We start from the raw sequence: 20,294 nt of genomic DNA on the forward strand, positions 1-20,294 counted from the left end.
TTGGTTGTGGGCACATCCCCGGTAGGTGTGCAGGAGGCAGCTGATTGATGTTTCTCTCTCATCGATGTTTCTAACTCTCTTCTCCTCTCCCTTCCTCTCTGTAAAAAATCAATAATATATATATATTTTTTTTAAAAATGCTTCTCCAGCCCTAACCAGTTTGGCTCAGTGGATAGAGCTTCGGCCTGCGGATTGAAGGGTCCCAGGTTCAATTCCAGTCACGGGCGTGTACCTTGGTTGCGGGCATATCCGCAGTACGGGGTGTGCAGGAGGCAGCTAATCGATGTTTCTCTCTCATCAATGTTTCTAATATTTAAAAAAAAAAATGCTTCTCTAGCATCTTCATTGTTTCAAGATTTCAACAAGAAGCACTGTGGAATAGAGGGTCTAGTGACTAACATGCCTCCATGTAAGTGAATTATATTTAATTAATTGTTTAAAAAGAAAACTATAAGTGTAAAGGAAAAAAGAGAAACTAGAGTTAAGTGATTGTGAAATAGTCCAGGATGAATCAAATGAGGACCTAAATAAGGATGGGAATTTAACGACAGATACAAATAAAATATAGAAAAGGCAAAAAAAAAAAAAAAAAAAGGAAAAGGAAAAGACAAAACAACCCAAGAGAAGAAATACATAAAAGATTATTTAAAATACAAGAGGATACATTAATGATAAATTAAAATTTATTGAAATCAAAGCAGTAAGTAAATATTTATTACAATTAATGGTAAGCAAACAAGATAATGATTTCAGAAATAAGAGAAAGACTACCCTGAGATATTATTTTATACCTTATAATTTGGAGGTAATTAAGAAAGCCTGCAATTTATGTTGAAAATGTAGAGCAGTGAGAATGCCTTTACTCTGTTACACTGCCTGTAACAGTATGAATTGGCTCAACCACATCGAAAAACAATCTGTCAGTACTTCAAAATTTGAAGTTATATTTGTTTATTTTTTTTTTTTATTGCTTAAAGTATTACAAAGGGTATTACATATGTGTCCAATTTATCCCCCCGCCCTAGACAGTCCCCTAGCCTCCCCTTTCCCCGAATGTCTTATGTCCACTGGTTATGCTTCTATGCATGCATACAAGTCTTTTAGTTGATCTCTTACCTCCCTACCTCCTGCCCCGCAACCCTCCCCGGCCTTCCTGCTGCAGTTTGACAATCTGTTTGAGGCAGCTCTGCCTCTGTATCTATTATTGTTCAAAAGTTTATAATGGTCTCTATTATCCATGAATGAGTGAGATCATGTGGTATTTTTCCTTCATTGACTGGCTTATTTCACTTAGCATAATGCTCTCCAGTTCCATCCATGACGTTGCAAATGGTAAGAGTTCCTTCCTTTTTAGAGCAGCATAGTATTCCATCGTGTAGATGTACCACAGTTTTCTAATCCATTCATCTACTGATGGGCACTTAGGCTGTTTCCAGATCTTAGCTATGGTGAATTGTGCTGCTATGAACATAGGGGTGCATATATCCTTTCTGATTGGTGTTTCTGGTTTCTTGGGATATATTCCTAGAAGTGGGATCACAGGGTCAAATGGGAGTTCCATTTTCAGTTTTTTAAGGAAACTCCATACTGTCTTCCATAGTGGCTGCACCAGTCTGCATTCCCACCAGCAGTGCACAAGTGTTCCTTTTTCTCCACATCCTCTCCAGCACTTGTCGTTTGTTGATTTGTTGATGATAGCCAGTCTGACAGGTGTGAGATGGTACCTCATTGTTGTTTTGATTTGCATCTCTCAGATGATTAGTGACTTTGAGCATGTTTTCATATGTCTCTTGGCTTTCTGAATGTCCTCTTTTGAAAGGTGTCTATTTAGGTCCTTTGCCCATTTTTTGATTGGATTGTTTATCTTCCTTTTGTTAAGTTGTATGAGTTCCCTATAAATTTTGGAGATTAGGCCCTTATCAGATATGACATTGGCAAATATGTTTTCCCACACAGTGGGTTTTCTCATTGTTTTGTTCATGGTTTCTTTTGCTGTGCAGAAGCTTTTTATTTTGATGTAGTCCCATTTGTTCATTTTCTCTTTCGTTTCAAGTGCCCTAGGAGCTGTATCAGTGAAGAAATTGCTTCGGCATATGTCTGAGATTTTGTTGCCTTTGGATTCTTCTAGAATTTTTATGGTTTCCTGTTGTACATTTAAGTCCTTTATCCATTTTGAGTTTATTTTTGTGTATGGTGTAAGTTGGTGGTCTAGTTTCATTTTCTTGCATATATCTGTCCAATTTTCCCAGCACCATTTATTGAAGAGACTATCTTGGCTCCATTGTATGTTCTTACCTCCTTTGTCAAATATTAATTGAGCATATTGGTTCGGGCTGATTTCTGGGCTCTCTATTCTATTCCATTGATCTATATGCCTATTCTTGTGCCAGTACCAGGCAGTTTTGAGAACAGTGGCTTTGTAATACATCTTGATATCTGGTATTGAGATCCCACCTACTTTGGTCTTTTTCAGGATTGCTGCAGCTATTCGAGGTCTTTTTTTATTCCAGATGAATTTTTGGAGAGTTCGTTCTAGATCTCTGAAGTATGCCGTTGGTATTTTAATGGGAAGTGCGTTGAATTTATAGATTGCTTTGGGTAGTATGGACATTTTAATGATGTTGATTCTACCAATCCATGAACACGGTATGTTCTTCCATCTGTTTATGTCTTCCTCTATATCTTTTTTCAACGTCCTGTAGTTTTCTGAGTAGAGGTCTTTTACCTCTTTAGTTAAGTTTATTCCTAGGTAGCTTAATTTTTTTGGTGCGATGGTAAACGGGATTGTTTTTATAATCTCTCTTTCTGAAAGTTCACTATTGGTGTATAGAAATGCCTCGGATTTCTTGGGGTTAATTTTGTATCCTGCTACATTGCCAAATTCATGTATTAAGTCCAGTAGCTTTTTGATGGAGTCTCTAGGGTTTTGTATGTATAATATCATGTCGTCTGCAAATAAGGACAGTTTTACTTCCTCTTTTCCAATTTGGATGCCTTTTATTTCTTCTTCTTGCCGAATTGCAATGGCTAACACTTCCAGTACTATGTTGAACAGGAGTGGTGAGAGGGGGCATCCCTGTCTTGTTCCTGTTCTTAGGGGAAATGGTGTTAGTTTTTGTCCATTGAGTATGATGTTGGCTGTGGGCCTGTCATATATGGCTTTTATTATGTTGAGGTATGATCCTTCTACTCCCACCTTCCTGAGAGCTTTTATCAAAAATGGGTGTTGAATTTTGTCAAATGCTTTTTCTGCATCAATTGATATGACCATGTGGTTTTTTTCTTTCAATTTGTTTATGTGATGTATCACGTTTATTGATTTGCGGATATTGTACCATCCTTGCATCCCTGGGATAAATCCTACTTGGTCATGGTGTATGATCTTTCTGATGTACTGCTGGATCCGATTTGCTGAGATTTTGTTGAGGATTTTGTCATCTATGTTCATGAGGGATATTGGCCTGTAAGTCTCTTTCATTGTGTTGTCTTTACCTGGTTTTGGTATTAGGGTGATGCTGGCTTCATAGAATGAGCTTGGAAGTGTTCCTTCCTCTTGAATTTTTTGTAGTAGTCTGAGGAGGATAGGTTTTAGTTCTTCCTTGAATGTTTGGTAAAACTCCCCTGTGAAGCCGTCTGGTCCTGGGCTTTTGTTTGCTGGAAGCTTTTTGATGACTGCTTCAATTTCTTCCATAGTTATTGGCCTGTTGAGATTTTTAGATTCTTCCTGATTGAGTTTTGGAATGTTGTATTTTTCTAGGAATTTGTCCATTTCCTCCAGGTTGTCTACTTTGTTGGAGTAGAGCTGTCCATAGTATTTTTTAACAATCATTTGTATTTCTGTGGGGTCTGTTGTTATTTCACCTCTATCGTTTCCTATTTTGTTTATTTGGGTCCTCTCTCTTTGCTTCTTGGTGAGTCTGGCTAGAGGTTTGTCAATCTTGTTTATCCTTTCAAAGAACCAGCTCTTGGTTTCATTGATTTTCTGTATTGTTTTTTTGGTCTCTATGTCATTTATTTCTGCTCTAATCTTTATTATCTCCTTCCTTCTGCTCACTCTGGGGTTTTCTTGTTGCTCTCTTTCTAATTCTTTGAGTTGTAGAGTTAGATGATTTACTAGCATTTTTTCTTGTTTGTTGAGATAGGCCTGTAGAGCTATAAACTTCCCTCTCAGGACTGCTTTCATTGTGTCCCATAGGTTTTGTTGTGTTTTCATTGTCATTAGTTTCCAGGATGTTTCGAATTTCTTCTTTGATTTCATTGGTAACCCAATCAATATTTAATAGCATGCTATTCAGCTTCCAGGTGTTTGAGTATTTTGGGTTGTTTTTATTGTAGTTTATTTCTAATATTATGCCATCGTGGTCTGCGAAGACGCTTTTTATGATTTCAATTTTCTTGAATTTGGGGATACTTTGCTTGTGACCCAATATATGGTTTATTTTTGAATATGTCCTATGAGCATTTGAGTAGAATGTATATTCCCTGGCTTTCGGGTGAAGTGTTCTGAAGATGTCTATTAAGTCCATCTGATCTAGTGAGTCATTTAGGATTGCTGTATCTTTGCTGATTATTTGTCTAGAGGACTTATCCAGTGCTGTCAGTGGTGTATTAAAGTCCCCTACTATGATTGTATTGTTGTCGATGTCTCCTTTGATATCTTCCAGGAGTTTTTTTTATGAATTTGGGTGCTCCTGTATTGGGTGCATATATGTTTACCAGGATTATATCTTCTTGTTGTATTGATCCCTTTAGTATTATGAAGTGACCTTCCTTATCTCTTGTTATGGCCTTCACTTTGAGGTCTATTTTGTCCGATATAAGTATTGCTACCCCAGCTGTCTTTTCCTTTCCATTTGCCTGAAAGATATTTTTCCATCCTTTCACTTTCAGTCTGTGTGAGTCCCTTCTAATGAGGTGGGTTTCTTGTAGACAGCAGATGTATGGGTCATGTTTTTTTATCCATTCAGCCACTCGATGTCTTTTGTTTGGAGCATTTAGTCCATTTACGTTTAAAGTTATTATTGAAAGGTACTTGTTTGTAGGCATTTCTGTTTTTGTGTGGCTGTTTTCTTTCTGAGCTTTTTATTTCTTATTTTTATACCAGTCCCTTTAGCATTCCTTGCATTGCTGGCTTGGTGGTGATAAACTCCCTTAGCCTTTTTTTGTCTGTGAAGCTTCTTATTTCCCCTTCAAGTTTGAATGATAGCCTTGCTGGATAGAGTATTCTTGGATTCAGTCCTTTGCTTTGCATCACTTTGTAAATTTCCGTCCATTCTTTTCTGGCCTGATGTGTTTCTGTTGAGAAATCATTTGACAATCTAATGGGAGATCACTTGTATGTAACTTTCCGTCTCTCTCTTGCAGCCTGTAAGATTCTCTCTTTGTCCTGAACATTTGCCATGGTGATTATGATGTGTCTTGGTGTGGGTCTTTTTGGGTTCACCTTGTTTGGGACTCTCTGGGCTTGTGTGACTTTTTTCTTCCCCACCTCAGGGAAGTTTTCTGATATTATTTCTTCTAATAGGTTTTCTAATCCTTGTTCATCCTTCTGTTGTTCTGGTACCCCTATTATTCGTATGTTGTTTCGTTTCATGTTGTCCCAAAGCTCCCTTAGGCTCTCCTCCTGTCTTTTCATTTTTTTCTCAAATTGCAGTACGTTTTGGGTGTGTTTTGCTTCCTTGTCTTCTAAATCACTAATTCGGTCCTCCGCTTCTCCTAGTCTACTGTTGATACTTTCAATGGAGTTTTTCATTGCAGCTATATCACTCTTCATTTCTTCTTGGGTCTTACTTAAGTTGTTGATTTTTTCATCTGTTTCTTCTAGCTTCTTCCATATGTTATCGATTTTTTCATCTGTTTCTTCTTGCTTCTTGCTGAGGTTGTCGATTTTTTCCTCCATCCGGTTTATGCACTCTAGGACCCTTATTCTGAATTCTTTTTCTGTCATGTTGCATGCCTCTGTATTACTTAGCTGCTTTTCTGGAGAGTCCTCCTTCTCTTTCCTTTGGGGGTTTCTTTGTCTACCCATGTTTGATCTCACTGACATATATAGACGTTGAGTCGTTCAGTGGCTGCTCCCTTGGTGGCAGTGACTCCTTGGTCTGCGGTTGCTCTTCGGGCGGTTGCGGTAGCAGCTGCTCTTCAGTTGGCAGCAACTCCTCTGGTGGGTGCTGTTCACAGCTGTGGTGGCTCTTCTGGCTGGTGGGGCGAGATTTCACGTACAGCTGCTGTTCCTCAGCAAAGGGTGTGGTGCTCAGGAGGTTGCTGTTGCTTGGATCTGCTGTGTTGATTTAAAGGCACAAAATACAACACAACAAGGCACCACGTACCAGGCACTATACACAAATATATTCACGATATTAATAACCCCAAATAAAGGTGACCACCTGAATTAAGAGAATTAGGGGATAAGGAAGAAGGAAGAGAAAAAGAGAAAAGAGAAGAAAGAAAAGAAAATTAGGGACCAAAAAAAGGAGTGCAAAAATGAAATTGGGAAAAAGGAGGGGGAAAGTAAAAGCGAGAAAAGAAAGGAAAAGAAAAAAAAAAGAGCGAAAAGAGAGAATGAAGTGGAAGAGGGGAAGAGACTTTTTTATATGAGGAGAATACTCCTATAGAACAGCCATTAATCCCAACAAATTCCAGCAACAGCTCCCTGGAGATGAATGCAAACTAGAAACAACCAATAATATAACGATGAAAATAGAATGGAGAACACTAATCCCAAAATAAAATAAAGAGAAAATAAAATGGCACTTTAAAAAAAAAATGGTAAAATGGTAGCAGTAATAATACTGGTTAAAAATAAGAAGGTAGTAATTAAAAGGGTAAAATCAGGTGATGGAAAAAAGAAGAAAAAAAAAAGAAGAAGAAGAAAAGAAAAAAAAAAGAAAAAAAAGAAAAAAATTGGTTTTTTAGTTAAAAGGTGAAAAAAGAAAAAAAAAATATTGCAGTAGTGAAGGTCCTTCGGTTCTTCTATTCTTCAGTGTGGCTCGCCTTAGACCTGCCAGGTATTCAGGAGAGTGTTGAGTTTCCCTACGATACACTGTTCTGCCGGGGTCCAACCCCAGCGGGTCCAGGGGTCCCCAAAGGTGTGGATGGAGTCGGCGAAGAAGGAAGGACACGGAGACAGTGTTCAGTTGATCAGCAGCCTAGCCAGGATCTCCAGCCAGGATCTCCAGCCAAGTTCTGGTCTGGATCTCCAGCAAAGTTCTGCTGTTTATTGTCTTGTTACATCCGTATTTATACCAGTTGATTTTAATCCTGTCAATTTCTATTACAAAGGTTAGGGTGTTTCTTATCTCCATTCCAGGGAGTAAAGATTATGTAGCTTAAACATGATTGTTTGTAGTGATTAACTACCCGCCTGGCACTTAGTTAAGGAGTTTCATCCCCTCCCTGACTTCAGGGAAAAATTCCTACCTGGGGAAACAACCTTTCTAGGAGAGGCATCCCCTCCCTGACTTCAGGGAAAAATTCCTACCTGGGGAAACAACCTTTCTTGGAGAGGTGACCTTGGTTAAAACACACAGCGCTAAGGGGAGCAAACATATTAAGAACAGTATGCTATATACGCCAGGTCCCTTGAAACATATGCTGTGCAGATGTTTCTTTCCTGCAGCGACTGTGTCAAGCAGCAAGGATGGACCGGCTTCCGGCAAATTCCCCCTTTTTTATTTTTTAAATGATAGCGCATGCAAATCAGTGGCCACCTCTCAGATTGAGCCATTTAAGTCTCGGAAGAAGAGTGGCAAGCAATGATAGTGAGCATAGCTATAAACATAGTGGATGGAGCGCAGAAGGAGCCCCATTCCTGTAGAAGGTTGCCAGCCTCTTCAGTCAAGGGATTTCAGCTGTCCTCAAGTTGTTGGTTTGATTGTCTTTGTTGGTTTGGCTAGCGGGCGGCGTCACTGGCGACAGGCTTCCCGAAGCGTCAGCAAGTTGAAGGGCTGCATCAAAGGGTCCATCAGGGCCGTGGTTGATGGTGGTGTCGATGTCCGAGGAGGAGTAAGCTGTGCCCTCTGGATCCAGCTGATATGGAAAATGGAGGGTAGTAGAAAAAGAAGAGAAAGCAAAAGAACTACAAGGCATGGAAGTGTTTAGAAAAAAGAGGGAGAAGAAAGGGAAGAATGCAGCATCCTGACACAGCCCTTTCCTTCAGCTTCCCCTTTCCCTGTGGTCCAAGGTAGAAATGGGAAACAAGTCCTGTTGCAGTGAGAGGGCAGCTGTTGTCAGCCAGTCTCTGTCTTTACCTGGGTCCCGATCTGAACTGGGCATGGGAAGCAGGAAGCAGCCATGGGGACAGGAGACCTTCCTCAGAAGGGGCGAGTGTTCAAGCCCCTGCACCATTGGGGGGGGTGAGGATCTGTGCCCCACCTCTGTTGAACCCCAAGTTCTCTCCTACTGGCCCTCGACTGTGCCTGTCTTAGGTTGCCCCACCCTGTGGGGTCTTACCCGTCGTTGACTACCAGCCATTTCTGGGCCAAGTAGGGTGATGTGAGGTTCAGTTTTGTCTCCTTGATAGCCTATGTCCCTCTGGCCTCCATGCCCAGCAACTGCCTTTGGATTCCCTCGCCTGCTGGCGGGGCTCTGGCATTGATCATAGGGAACTCAGGTTTCTTCTCTAGAGAGGGCCTAGCTTACGCCATTGGGCCAGAGACAGATCCATGGTACCAGCCACCATGAGGCTTCAACCTCAGCATGAACAGAGAGCTCAGGCAACAGCTATGGGCAATTGGATTGTAAGAAGAGGGTCCCTCTTGACACAAGGGTAAGAGGCGCCAATACAGGACAAAGGAGAGTCCTGGAACAGGGCTTTCTCAGCCCAGGATGTCAGGCTCTTGGCACAAGACAACTCCATGTATGGGGCATATACCAAACACCCCTAGTCACGGCATAAAAGGGAGGTGCCCTTCCTGGAACAGTAGGGTAGGGAGATTCTAGAAAACGCTGTGTTCAGGAAAGAAGGAGAAAGGCCAAAGAACCAGCAAACAAGTAGTTAGATTTTAAAAAAAGGAAAAAGGAAAGGAGATGTGGGGCAAAGCTGGGACATGTGGAAAGACAAAACGGAGGCACATGTGATCCTCCCAATGGACAGATTGTTCCAGCTCAGGTCTGCACATCTGCTGCAGACGGGCACTGGTCAGGTGTGCTATGATGAGGCAGAGATGGCGGGCGGTGAGACATAAGGTCGGACTAGACGGTCTGGAATCCACACAGGTGAGTCTGCGTCCTGTGGAAATATACAAGCATATCCTCTCCCCAGGGTTAAAAGTACATCAGGTCCCTTCCAGGCTCCTGTAAGCAAGTCTCTCCATTTGACGAGGGCTTTAGGTTTAGTTAGATCAGGGTTCCAATGCCTGTACATCGGGGAATTTCCCTCAGAATCTACATTTAGTATATTAATTACAAATTGAGCATGTTGTAGAACATGATGAGGAGAGGAATATTTAAACTCATTTTCTTGTAATATTTTGTAACAGGAGTAAATCAAACACCGCTGGGGCTATATAATAGAACTCCCATTTGAGATAAGATATCTCTTCCCCATAATGTAAAGGGGATAGTTGTAATTACATAGGGACAGAATATTCCTGAATGTTGATCTTCATCAGTCCAAGTTAGAATCTGAGAACTCTTTTTTACATTAGATGCCTTGCCTAGTCCTACTAGGGAAGTGGAGGTGGTGTGCGTGGGCCATGAAGAGGGCCAATCCTTCCCTGCTATGCAGGAAACATCTGCTCCTGTATCCAATAGACCTTCAATTGGTTTTCCCTGAATTTGTAAAATTTTTGTAGGTCTAGTAGCATGGATTTCTTGTATCCAAAATGCTGCATCACTAGATCCAAAGCCTCCGGCCCCTCTAGCTTCCTGGGTAACAGCTGTCCCTATTTTATGTATTGGTAACAGGATTAATTGGGCAATTCTCTGGTTGGGCTGAATCTGTATAGTTGTGGTGGGTGGGGAAAGTAAAATCTGTATTTCTCCTGTGTAGTCTGCATCAACAACTCCTGGGATGACTAAGATCCCCTGTAACGAGGTGGAGCTCCGTCCTAATATTAAACCTACGGTTCCCTCAGGCAGCGGCCCAGACACTCCTGTAGGAATGGCTGCTACTGGCGAGTCTGGGGTTAGTACTGCATGGGTGGTTGAGTGGAGGTCCAATCCTGCACTGCCTGGGGTTGCCCTGAAGAGGTCACTGACTGATCGAAATTTGCAAAGGGGTTGAAGGTTGATGCCCCTATTATTGCAGGGGCCTGGGGCTGGCCCCTTCTCAAGTTTCCCGATTGAGGTGATGGGATATAACCTCCTTGGGGCTATTTGTAGAGTTTAAAGGCCGACCACTTTTATGGTATTTTGATCTACATTCCTTTGCCCAATGGAATCCTTTCTGACATCGGGGACAAACGGTTTTTGGAGGATTAATATTATTCCCTAATGTATTTCCAGGCTGTCGAGGAGCTTGCCATCTGGCCTGAGTATTATTATTTTTATTTGGGCATTCTCTGCTAAAGTGCCCAGATAAGCCACAAGAGTAGCAGTTCATATTTCTTTTATTACCTGTATTATTGCTGGCTTGTCCTATACCCTGTACATATTGAGGGTATGTCTCCCCTTTGAGAGCTGCAGCTATAGCTACACCCTGTATAAATGCTGGACTTACATCAGCACACTGTTTTATAAAATCATTTATAGTTCCTGTTCTGAGAATCGGCCTTAATAAAGCCTGACAGGTATTATTAGCATTTTCAAAAGCCAGTTGTTTGATTAGGATATCGGCTGCCTCTTTGTTATTGATTACTCTCTTGACTGCCTGCATGAGGCGAGAAAGGAAATCCTGATATGGTTCCTCGACCTTCTGTTTAACCTCTGTAAGGGTGGTTGTTTTTCCTGCTGTATAAGGTAGGGATTTCCAGGCACTTACTGCACAACTGGTTACTTTGGTAAGTGCCTCTGTGGGCATATTCATTTGCTCCTCAGCCGTGTTAAAATCACCTTCTCCTAATATCATGTCTAGGGTTATTCCTTTTCTGGTTTTTTCGCTAGTGGCTACAGCTTTCTTAGCAAGATCTTCATATTCAGTTTTCCATAATAAGTAATCACCTCCTGAGAGACAGGATTTACAAACCTGTGACCAATCATAAGGAGTCATCCATTTACTGGCTAGGGTTTCTACCAAGGTTTGTGTGTAAGGAGCTAGAGGTCCATATTCAGAGCAGGCCAATTTTAATTCTTTAAGTACTTTGTAAGGTATAGGCTCCAAGGTGGGGTTTCTATTTCCACCAGACTCATTCTCATATGTAACTGGGAAGCAGAGTGAGAATTCAAGATCTCCATTAGCTTCAGCTTCTCTTATCGCCCTTTGAAATTTAGACATGGAGCTCATAGGAGCCACAGGACCTGGTTTAGGCTTCCTTTCTAATTTGGGGAGCCTGTTTTGAATGGGAGGGCCATTCTCCTCTCTACTGACTGGAAAGGACCAATGGTCATGTTTATGATATTTATTCTCCTCCCGATCAGTAGGCATAGCTAAATTGCTTTTAGATTGAGCTGAAGAAAATGATGATGTGTCCTCTCTGGGTGGAGCCGAGGGACTATTTAAATTTTGAGAAAGTTCAAACGTTTTTGCCTCTGGTGCCAAGGTGTCACAGATTGAATCCCAGAGGGAAAAGAAACATGGCAGGACCTTGTCAGATTCATGGTGTTTCTTTAATTGCTTTCCTACTTCAACCCAAGTTTTTAAATTAACAGTTCCATCCTCTGGAAGCCATTGACATACTTCTTCTATAAAACTTTCTGTCTCACTGGGAAAAACCTCAACTCCAATTCTGCTAGTAAGCATATGCGTTAAAAGATTAATACAGAGTCTTTTTTCTTTTGACTCAGTATGACCCATCTTGTCAATCTAAGTTCTGTACTAACTACCCGCTTACCCTACTTATTCTCTATGGGGGGGGGGGGGGGTCTGCAGCACCCTACGGTGCAGTCCTATCCGTCCCAAGTACGGGGGGACTTACCTAAGGGAACCCTGTTCGGGCGCCAGATGCCGGGGTCCAACCCCAGCGGGTCCAGGGGTCCCCAAAGGTGTGGATGGAGTCGGCGAAGAAGGAAGGACACGGAGACAGTGTTCAGTTGATCAGCAGCCTAGCCAGGATCTCCAGCCAGGATCTCCAGCCAAGTTCTGGTCTGGATCTCCAGCAAAGTTCTGCTGTTTATTGTCTTGTTACATCCGTATTTATACCAGTTGATTTTAATCCTGTCAATTTCTATTACAAAGGTTAGGGTGTTTCTTATCTCCATTCCAGGGAGTAAAGATTATGTAGCTTAAACATGATTGTTTGTAGTGATTAACTACCCGCCTGGCACTTAGTTAAGGAGTTTCATCCCCTCCCTGACTTCAGGGAAAAATTCCTACCTGGGGAAACAACCTTTCTAGGAGAGGCATCCCCTCCCTGACTTCAGGGAAAAATTCCTACCTGGGGAAACAACCTTTCTTGGAGAGGTGACCTTGGTTAAAACACACAGCGCTAAGGGGAGCAAACATATTAAGAACAGTATGCTATATACGCCAGGTCCCTTGAAACATATGCTGTGCAGATGTTTCTTTCCTGCAGCGACTGTGTCAAGCAGCAAGGATGGACCGGCTTCCGGCAAATGATGCTGGGGTCCAACCCCAGCAGGTCCAGGGGTCCCCAAAGGTGTGGACGGAGTCGGTGAAGAAGGAATGACGCTGAGACAGCGTTCAGTTGATCAGCAGCCTAGCCAGGATCTCTAGCCAGGATCTCCAGCCAAGTTCTGGTCTGGATCTCCCGTGAAGTTCTTCTTCGGATCTCCAGCCAGGTTCTGTGTCCATGTTCTCTTGCTAGGTTCTCCAGGTTCTCCAGCCAGGTTCTGTAGCCATGTTCCCTCGCTAGGTTCTCCAGCCAGGTCCTGTCCAGGTTCTCCAGCCAGGTTCAGTCACCAGGTTCCAGTCAGGTTCTCTTGCCAATTTCTGTAGTCAGGTTCAGTCCAGGATCTTTTGCCATGTTCTCTCCAGCGAAGTTCTTCTGTCTGTAGGTTCTGTGTTCTAAGCTCTGTATTCTAAGTTCTGTGTTCTAAGTTCTGTCTCTTGCTGTCTAGTTACATCTGTATTTATACCAGTTGATTCAATCCTATCAATCTCTATCACAAAGGTTAGGGCGTTTCTTATCTCCATTCCAGGGAGTAAAGATTATGTAGCTTAAGCATGATTGTTCGTAGTTAAAGTGATTAATTACCCGCCTGGCACTTAGTTAAGAGGTTTTATTCCCTCCCTAACTTCAGGGGAAAATCCCTACCTGGGGAAACAACCTTTCTCAGAGAGGAGACCTTGGTTAAAACACATAGTGCCAAGAAGGTGAGCAAACATTTTAAGAACAGTATGCCATATATGCCAGGTCCCTTGAAACAGCAAGGATGGACCAGCTCCCGGCACTGTTCCTCTGTGTTGTAAACCACAGTCCTTATTTTAAAGCAAGCCGCATTTGTTTCCCAGACTGCCTTATTTTGTGTTTAGCAAAGAGTCAGTTTGTGGGTCAGCCTCTGGGTGGCAGTGTTCTGGGGTTGGCCTTTGAGGCTACAGGGCCTCTCTGTCCAGTGGAAGTTCACTGCCCAGAGCTGGCTGCTAAGAGTTACCAGTGCTGTGTTGTTGCTGGGATTCTGAAGTTATATTTGCATGCTCTTTGGACACACACACACACACACACACACACACACACACACGGTAAATTCTTTTATCTATGCCATAGGAAAGTATTCTTAGCAGAATCATCCGCAATAGTAACAAACAGGAAAAATATATGTACATATACATTTTTGTATATGTATCTATGTCTTTGTGTGTGTGTGTGTGTGTGTGTGTACAGATATATATCAGTAGTAAAACAGTTGGGTAAAATTTGGTTTCTTCAGATCATGGAATATAATATGCAACAGCACATTTGTTAGAAGCATAATGACATTATAGAAGGCTAACATATTGCCATACACTTTCAAGTTCAAAAGCAAACAAAACTATAGTGCATGGGGATACATTCAGGTAAAAATCTAGCACTTAAAAGGTAAGGGAATGGTGAATACAAATTAGAAGATGCTTGCATCTGGGGAGCAGAGCAAGATGGGATTGGGAGGGAAGATGTACTTTACCAGCACTGATGATGTTCCATTTCCTGGGTTATGGGGGTTGTCCATTTTATTATTTATGCCTCATAGTATATATACTTTTATTTTGCTTATCAAGTTACATGACAGTTTTGAATTTTTTAAAAATACGTAAGAAGATTGACTTGTTATGTATCTAAGTAGCTTATGCAAGGCATTCTGGCTACCTTAGATACTTAGGAATATCTAATATTTATAAATAACTGATTAGTAAAAATGATTAGTCTCAAAGACTTTTCATATGTAATTTTTGCTTCATTCAAAAATCTTATTTTTTAATTCCTATTTATGTTTACTCTGAAGCCTGAACTTTTCACCTTTTTGGGGGGGTTAGTTATTAGAATCATAGTATGTTCTGCTTTGATATGAGGAGAAAATACCCATAAATTGAGATGCTCAGACAACTAAACTGTGATCTAATTACAGACCTGTGCTTCCTAAAGAAATAGGCTACAAAGTTTATAGTGACAAAAGGAAAACAAGTAAGAATGCTAATTCTTCATTATGAGGAATAACATGGGGATTCTGTCAGCCATAATGTGAGATTGTCTCTGGCAGTATTTGAATTGGGACTAAAAAGAATGTTCTTAATTGAGCTATCAAAATGCTACCTAATGGTATTTGTACTTACTAGTTCTTTCTGCTTAGAAGTTTCTTTCCCCAGAATGTCTTTTTGAAAAACAAAATTATTGAATTTATTGGGGTAACATTGGTTAATAAAATTATGTAGGTTCCAAGTGCAATTCTGTAATACATCATCTGTATATTGTATTGTGTATTCCCCAGAATGTCTTGTTAGCTCACTGTTCATATTTACTAGTATGTCTTGGCTAAGTCGTCTGCTCAGGGATGACGTCTCTCTTGATGCCCATCCTTTGCCCCATTCCTAGAACAGTGTCTGGTCATAGTAGAAGATCTATAATGAAGAGAGAAATGAAACAAAAAAATAATAATAAAGGAGTAACAGCTTACATTACACAAGTGCATTTAGATGTTTGAGACTGTGGGGAGAATGAAAGTGCAGAGAAAATATAATCATAGTATTTACTGCAGAGCAATTAGAAATGAAAAGAAAGCATTTCTGAAACTAGTCATTTAAAATATTTTATACTTAATCTTTTTAAATAAGGTAACCATTTTATTAATAATCAGTGGTCAAAATAGAATATAATAAACTTGTTATGATATTTGTGAAAGCTATAGAATTTCACAAAACTGTTTATATTACAAGATGATATATTGTATGCTTAGAATGATTAACTTACCTATATGCATAGGTGTGTATTCATATGTATATAGTATATTTAGAATTTACAAAATGTTAAATATATTTAATATAGAAATGTATCTACATGCTAAGGGAAATAAAATAATTGCTGTAAGATGAAAATTAATTATAATATCTTTATTTCCACAGATGTACCAAAAAGTAAAGAATCAAAATATACTCACGGTGGATAATGTGAAGAGTGTTCTCCAAGATAAATTTCCTCATGCTAATATTTTGGATATTTTGGGAATTGATTCTAGATATGATAAAAAAAGAAAGGTAATTTGGTTTTCAAGTCTTCAAAAATATGATCCAAGACCCTCTTATTATAATCTTATGAATAAATTATCTTAATATAAATAACTCACAATTTGGATTTTAGTCCCTCAAAAAGAAGGTAAATTTTTGACCTTTGAATGACACAATGTTGTGTACAGTATTTACATTTCCAAAATTGACTTTTTGAAAAGTACCCAAAAAAGATAATTCTCAGGATTTATAGGGGAGAAAACTTAAGCGTAGAATTTTAAAGGATATAATTTGTGCTTTCTTAGGAAAAAATAAAGCTGGATTTTTAGATAAATGTTAGGATAAGAATCAGACTTAGGAAAAGCAGCATCATTGGGGTTGTGTTTGTAATGCTCATATGGTTCTCAAGATTTCTCCAAGGGTTTTTGTATTTTATAAGTGTTTTTTTTTTTTTAAAAAAAAGATCTAATCTTGACACTCTTATATGTAAAATTCTTCAATAGTAATGGTAAAGTACAGAATCACTAGAAGTCATTGTAGAAATCCTGCCAAATTTGGCCACTTCTTATAATTCTTCAGTCTTATTTCCTACTCTCTTTCTTGCTTTTTCTGTTTCAACCATGCTGGTATTATTGAAGTTCATTATATCAAGAATGGGTCACCTCCTTCTCATCAGAGGGATTGCACCATGTTTTCTCCATGTTTGCAGATACTCTCTCCCTCTTCTCCAGCTCATATTAGCTCTTGGTTTTAATATTACATGAGGGGAAAAGTAACACTTATGGGAAAAACTTTGGGGAGGTGTTTTTAAACCCTTGAAATCAGATTATGTTGCTCCATTACATGCTAAAATAGTACCTTACACTCCTGTGTAATCCTATATAATAAAGAGGTAATATGCAAATTAACCCTCATGCCCTCACAAGATAGCTGCCTACAACCAGGCCAGCAAGGGGGTTAGTAAGGGACGACCAAATGGCTGAACAAGCAGGTTGCGTGGGGCAATCAGGACGGCAGGGGATTAGTGAGGGACGACCAAACAACTGAACAGCAGGCTGCATGGGGTGACTGGGCCAGCAGGGAAGCAGTTAGGGGCGACCAGGCCGGCAGGGGGGCAATTTGGGGTGACCAGGCAGGCAGGCAGGTGAGCCATTAGGAGCCAGTGGTCCAGGATTGTTAGATCCCTGGGGTCGGGCCTAAACCAGCAGTCGGACATCCCTCAAGGGGTCCTGGATTGGAGAGGGTGCAGGCTGGGCTGAGGGGACCTTCCCCCGTGCACAAATTTTGCGCACCGGGCCTCTAGGCTTATATAATAAAAGTCTAATATGCTAAGTGTTCAACCATTCATTCAACCAGTCGCTATGACGTGCACTGACCACCAGAGGGCTGATGCTCCAAACATTAGGCTAGCTTACTGCTGGAGTCCAGCAGATTAGGAATGGGTGAGACAGGATGGACATGCCCTGGGGCCCTCTCCGCAGTCCTTTCCTGGCTGGCCAACCTCCCTCTGTCTTTCCTTGGCTGGCTGGCCCAATCAGCCCCAATTGGGACTGGGCAACATGGGCTGGACATGCCCTGGAGCCCTCCCCTGGTCCCTCCCTGGCCTGATGGCCCTGATTGGGATGGGCAAGACGGTCCGGACATACCCTAGAGCCCTCCCGCAGTCCCTCCCAGCCTCTAAAATATTTCTTCTAATTTCCTTTCAGTGTGCATGAATCCATGCACCGTGCCTCTAGTGCTAACTATAATTAACTAGAGGCCCAGTGCACAAATTTGTGCATGGGTGAGGTCCCTAGGTAGGCCTGGCCAGCAATCAGGGCCGATCGTGGCTGGGCCAATTGGGGCTGGACTGATTGGGACCTGCTGGCCTGGGGGAGGGACAGGAGGTGGGACCACAGGAGGTTGGCCAGTCGGGAGGAGGGGCCATGGGAGATTGGCCGTCTGGTGGGGGAAGAGGGACTGGCCAGTGGAGGGACCACAGGAGGTTGACCGGCCAGCCATGGGGAAGGACTGGGGGAGGCTGGCTGGCCACAGGAGGTTGCCTGTGGAAGCACACTGACCATCAGGGCACAGTTCCTGTGTTGAGTGTTTGTCCCCTGGTGGTCAGTGCGTGTCATAGCCACCAGTTGTTCCGGTCGTTTGGCCATAACAGTCTCTTAGGCTTTTATATATATAGATAGTTCAGTACCTGACTTCTCACTAGACTGAGGTCCATGAGACCAGGTATCATGTGTCTTATTGGATGTTGTAGGCCCAATGTCTAGTGAGCAGAACATAGTGTGTAATCAGTAAATATCTGTTGAACGAATTAATGAGGAGGGAAGGCCTTCTGAAAGTGAGGGTGTGTGTGATAGAAATGGAACTTTAAGAGAGCTATGATGTTTTAGAAATTGCTGCTCTGGAGACTATGAAAGGGTCTAGAGATGCAGTGGTTCTCAACCTTCTGGCCCTTTAAATACAGTTCCTCATGTTGTGACCCAACCATAAAACTATTTAATTATTTTCGTTGCTACTTCATAACTGTAATGTTGCTACTGTTATGAATTGTAATGTAAATATCTGATATGCAGGATGGTCTTAGGTGACCCCTGAAAAAGGGTCGTTCGACCACCAAAGGGGTCGTGACCCACAGGTTGAGAACCGCTGGTCTAGAGTAAAACCATGTAAAAGAATTGCTATGATGCTTAAGCTTACCATAAGTTTCAGGGGCATCAGTCTCTGTTTTAAAGAAAGTCCAAAATAGCTGAGCAAAGGAAGGTAATTGGATAAACTACTCTAAGTTTGAAGTTTCATAAATTGGATATGACATTAGCCCAGAATAGCCCACAAGTACAATCTGTTGAGTGCAGGCTGCATAGAATAGGACATAAAGCCAAGAAGCCAAAGGACTGGTGGTCTCAATGTGATTGAAAAGACAGTGCAGTAGGAATTATGGATTTTTCTTTTCTTTAGTTATACTAGTATAAGAATAGTTTTCCAAAGAGTTATATTTTAAAATATTTTTATTGATTTCAGAGAGGAAGGGAGAGGGAGAGGGAGATAGAAGCATCAATGGTAAGAGAGAATAATTGATCAGCTGCTTCCTACACACCCCATACTGGGGATAGAGCCCACAACCTGGGCATATGCCCAGACCGGGAATTGGACCATGACCTCCTGGTTCATAGGTCAACACTCAGCCACTGAGCCATGCCAGCTGGGTCCAAATAGTTATTTTTGAAATGAGAACGTGTTTTATTGATTTTTCCCCATTACTCTATTTTCATATAATTAAAAAAACACACCTAAAAGACAACTAACATGAGCTTTCTTTTAGAGCCAAGTTATATAGAGGCAGCTCTTTTAGTAAAGTTATTTATGGCATTATGGAAAATTGAGAAATAATTCTTTTTTAGGAGTATTCTTTAATTATTCTGAGTCATGGAGGGGAAGGAACTGAAATTTTCTGTAATTATTAAGCTTATGGAATAGGAAACACGGTGAAATTTTATATACTAGGGATCTGTTTGCACAGGGTGAAAGCAGAAGGTTGCACCATTTGGGTTTTAATATCAGCCTGTTTAATGGGTTAATTATAGGCATCCTGGAAGTTTTCCATACTTACACATTATGTTTTCATTTTTTTTTCTTCTTCTTCTTTTTTTTAAATATATGTAGTTTCTTTACTTCTTGTTACTAAGTGGTAGAGCACAATTTCTATTCATACTTATACTCCACAGGGACTAAAACTTCTGCAAATATCATATCTCCTAAGCATGACTGATAGATGCATAATGTTGATACGAAGGATCATTTCTCATTCAAGAGTAAAAAATTTTTTTCTGGTTAATTTGCTCTTTTTTTGTTAATTGGGAACCACTTACTTGATTTTCCACTAAATTGTTGTATATGCTTTGTTTCTTAAGGATCATCTTCTGGTTCAAATTAATTATAGCATCTAAAGTCTTTTGTTAACACTTGTGTTCCTGAGGATATTAAGTGTATTGAAATAAAATGCATTCCTATGAATATCTAGATAGGAAATATTTAAGGTTCTCACTTAATTTTATTTAATATATCAATTAAAGTTTAAAATATTGTTTATAACCTAACTTGCATATAGAAGGAAATGTATTTATTTATTTGCTTATTCTAGACAGTATATGCTGTGATATTAATACATTTAAGCTGAGATAATATTACATAGCCAAAATATACTACTTATGAGTTGCCATAAAAATATCTAAGTAACACGATGTTATCCTTACATATTGGTATTCACAAACCAATATTAGCATGTCCTATGTGGATATACATTTAACTTCCAGCTAGACTGTAGGTACTTCAAGAAAAGGAATCTTGTCTTATTCTTTTGTATTCCTCAAGTTGTATAGCATATCTTGAGTTTTAGATATTTGCTGAGTTTTTGTTATCATAATTGAGGATTGAGATCTTTTCTACCTCCCTGCCTTTACTTAGTCTCCCCTTCGTCCATTGGTATTACTTAAAATATCTAAAAACTGTTGTAGCTTCTAGATCAAATGAAACCAATCAGAAAGAATCAACCAGGGCTGACGTAGGAGGCCCTGTGCTGAGCCAGTTACCCTGTAGTGGCTGATAC

General features: G+C 40.7%; 1 protein-coding gene across 1 annotated transcript in view; it reads left to right on the plus strand.

The window, feature by feature from the left end:
- The window catches only part of UGGT2 (UDP-glucose glycoprotein glucosyltransferase 2), a 200,588-nt gene that overhangs the window by 88,984 nt on the left and 91,310 nt on the right, over window positions 1-20,294 (plus strand). The window contains exon 16 of the mRNA XM_036299573.1: window positions 15,593-15,724. Within this exon, the coding sequence (XP_036155466.1) occupies window positions 15,593-15,724 (132 nt within the window). The remainder of the gene's footprint in view (window positions 1-15,592; window positions 15,725-20,294) is intronic.

This window comes from Myotis myotis, unplaced genomic scaffold (assembly GCF_014108235.1).
Source record: "Myotis myotis isolate mMyoMyo1 unplaced genomic scaffold, mMyoMyo1.p scaffold_m19_p_3, whole genome shotgun sequence".
NCBI classification, from domain to species: Eukaryota; Metazoa; Chordata; class Mammalia; order Chiroptera; family Vespertilionidae; genus Myotis; species Myotis myotis.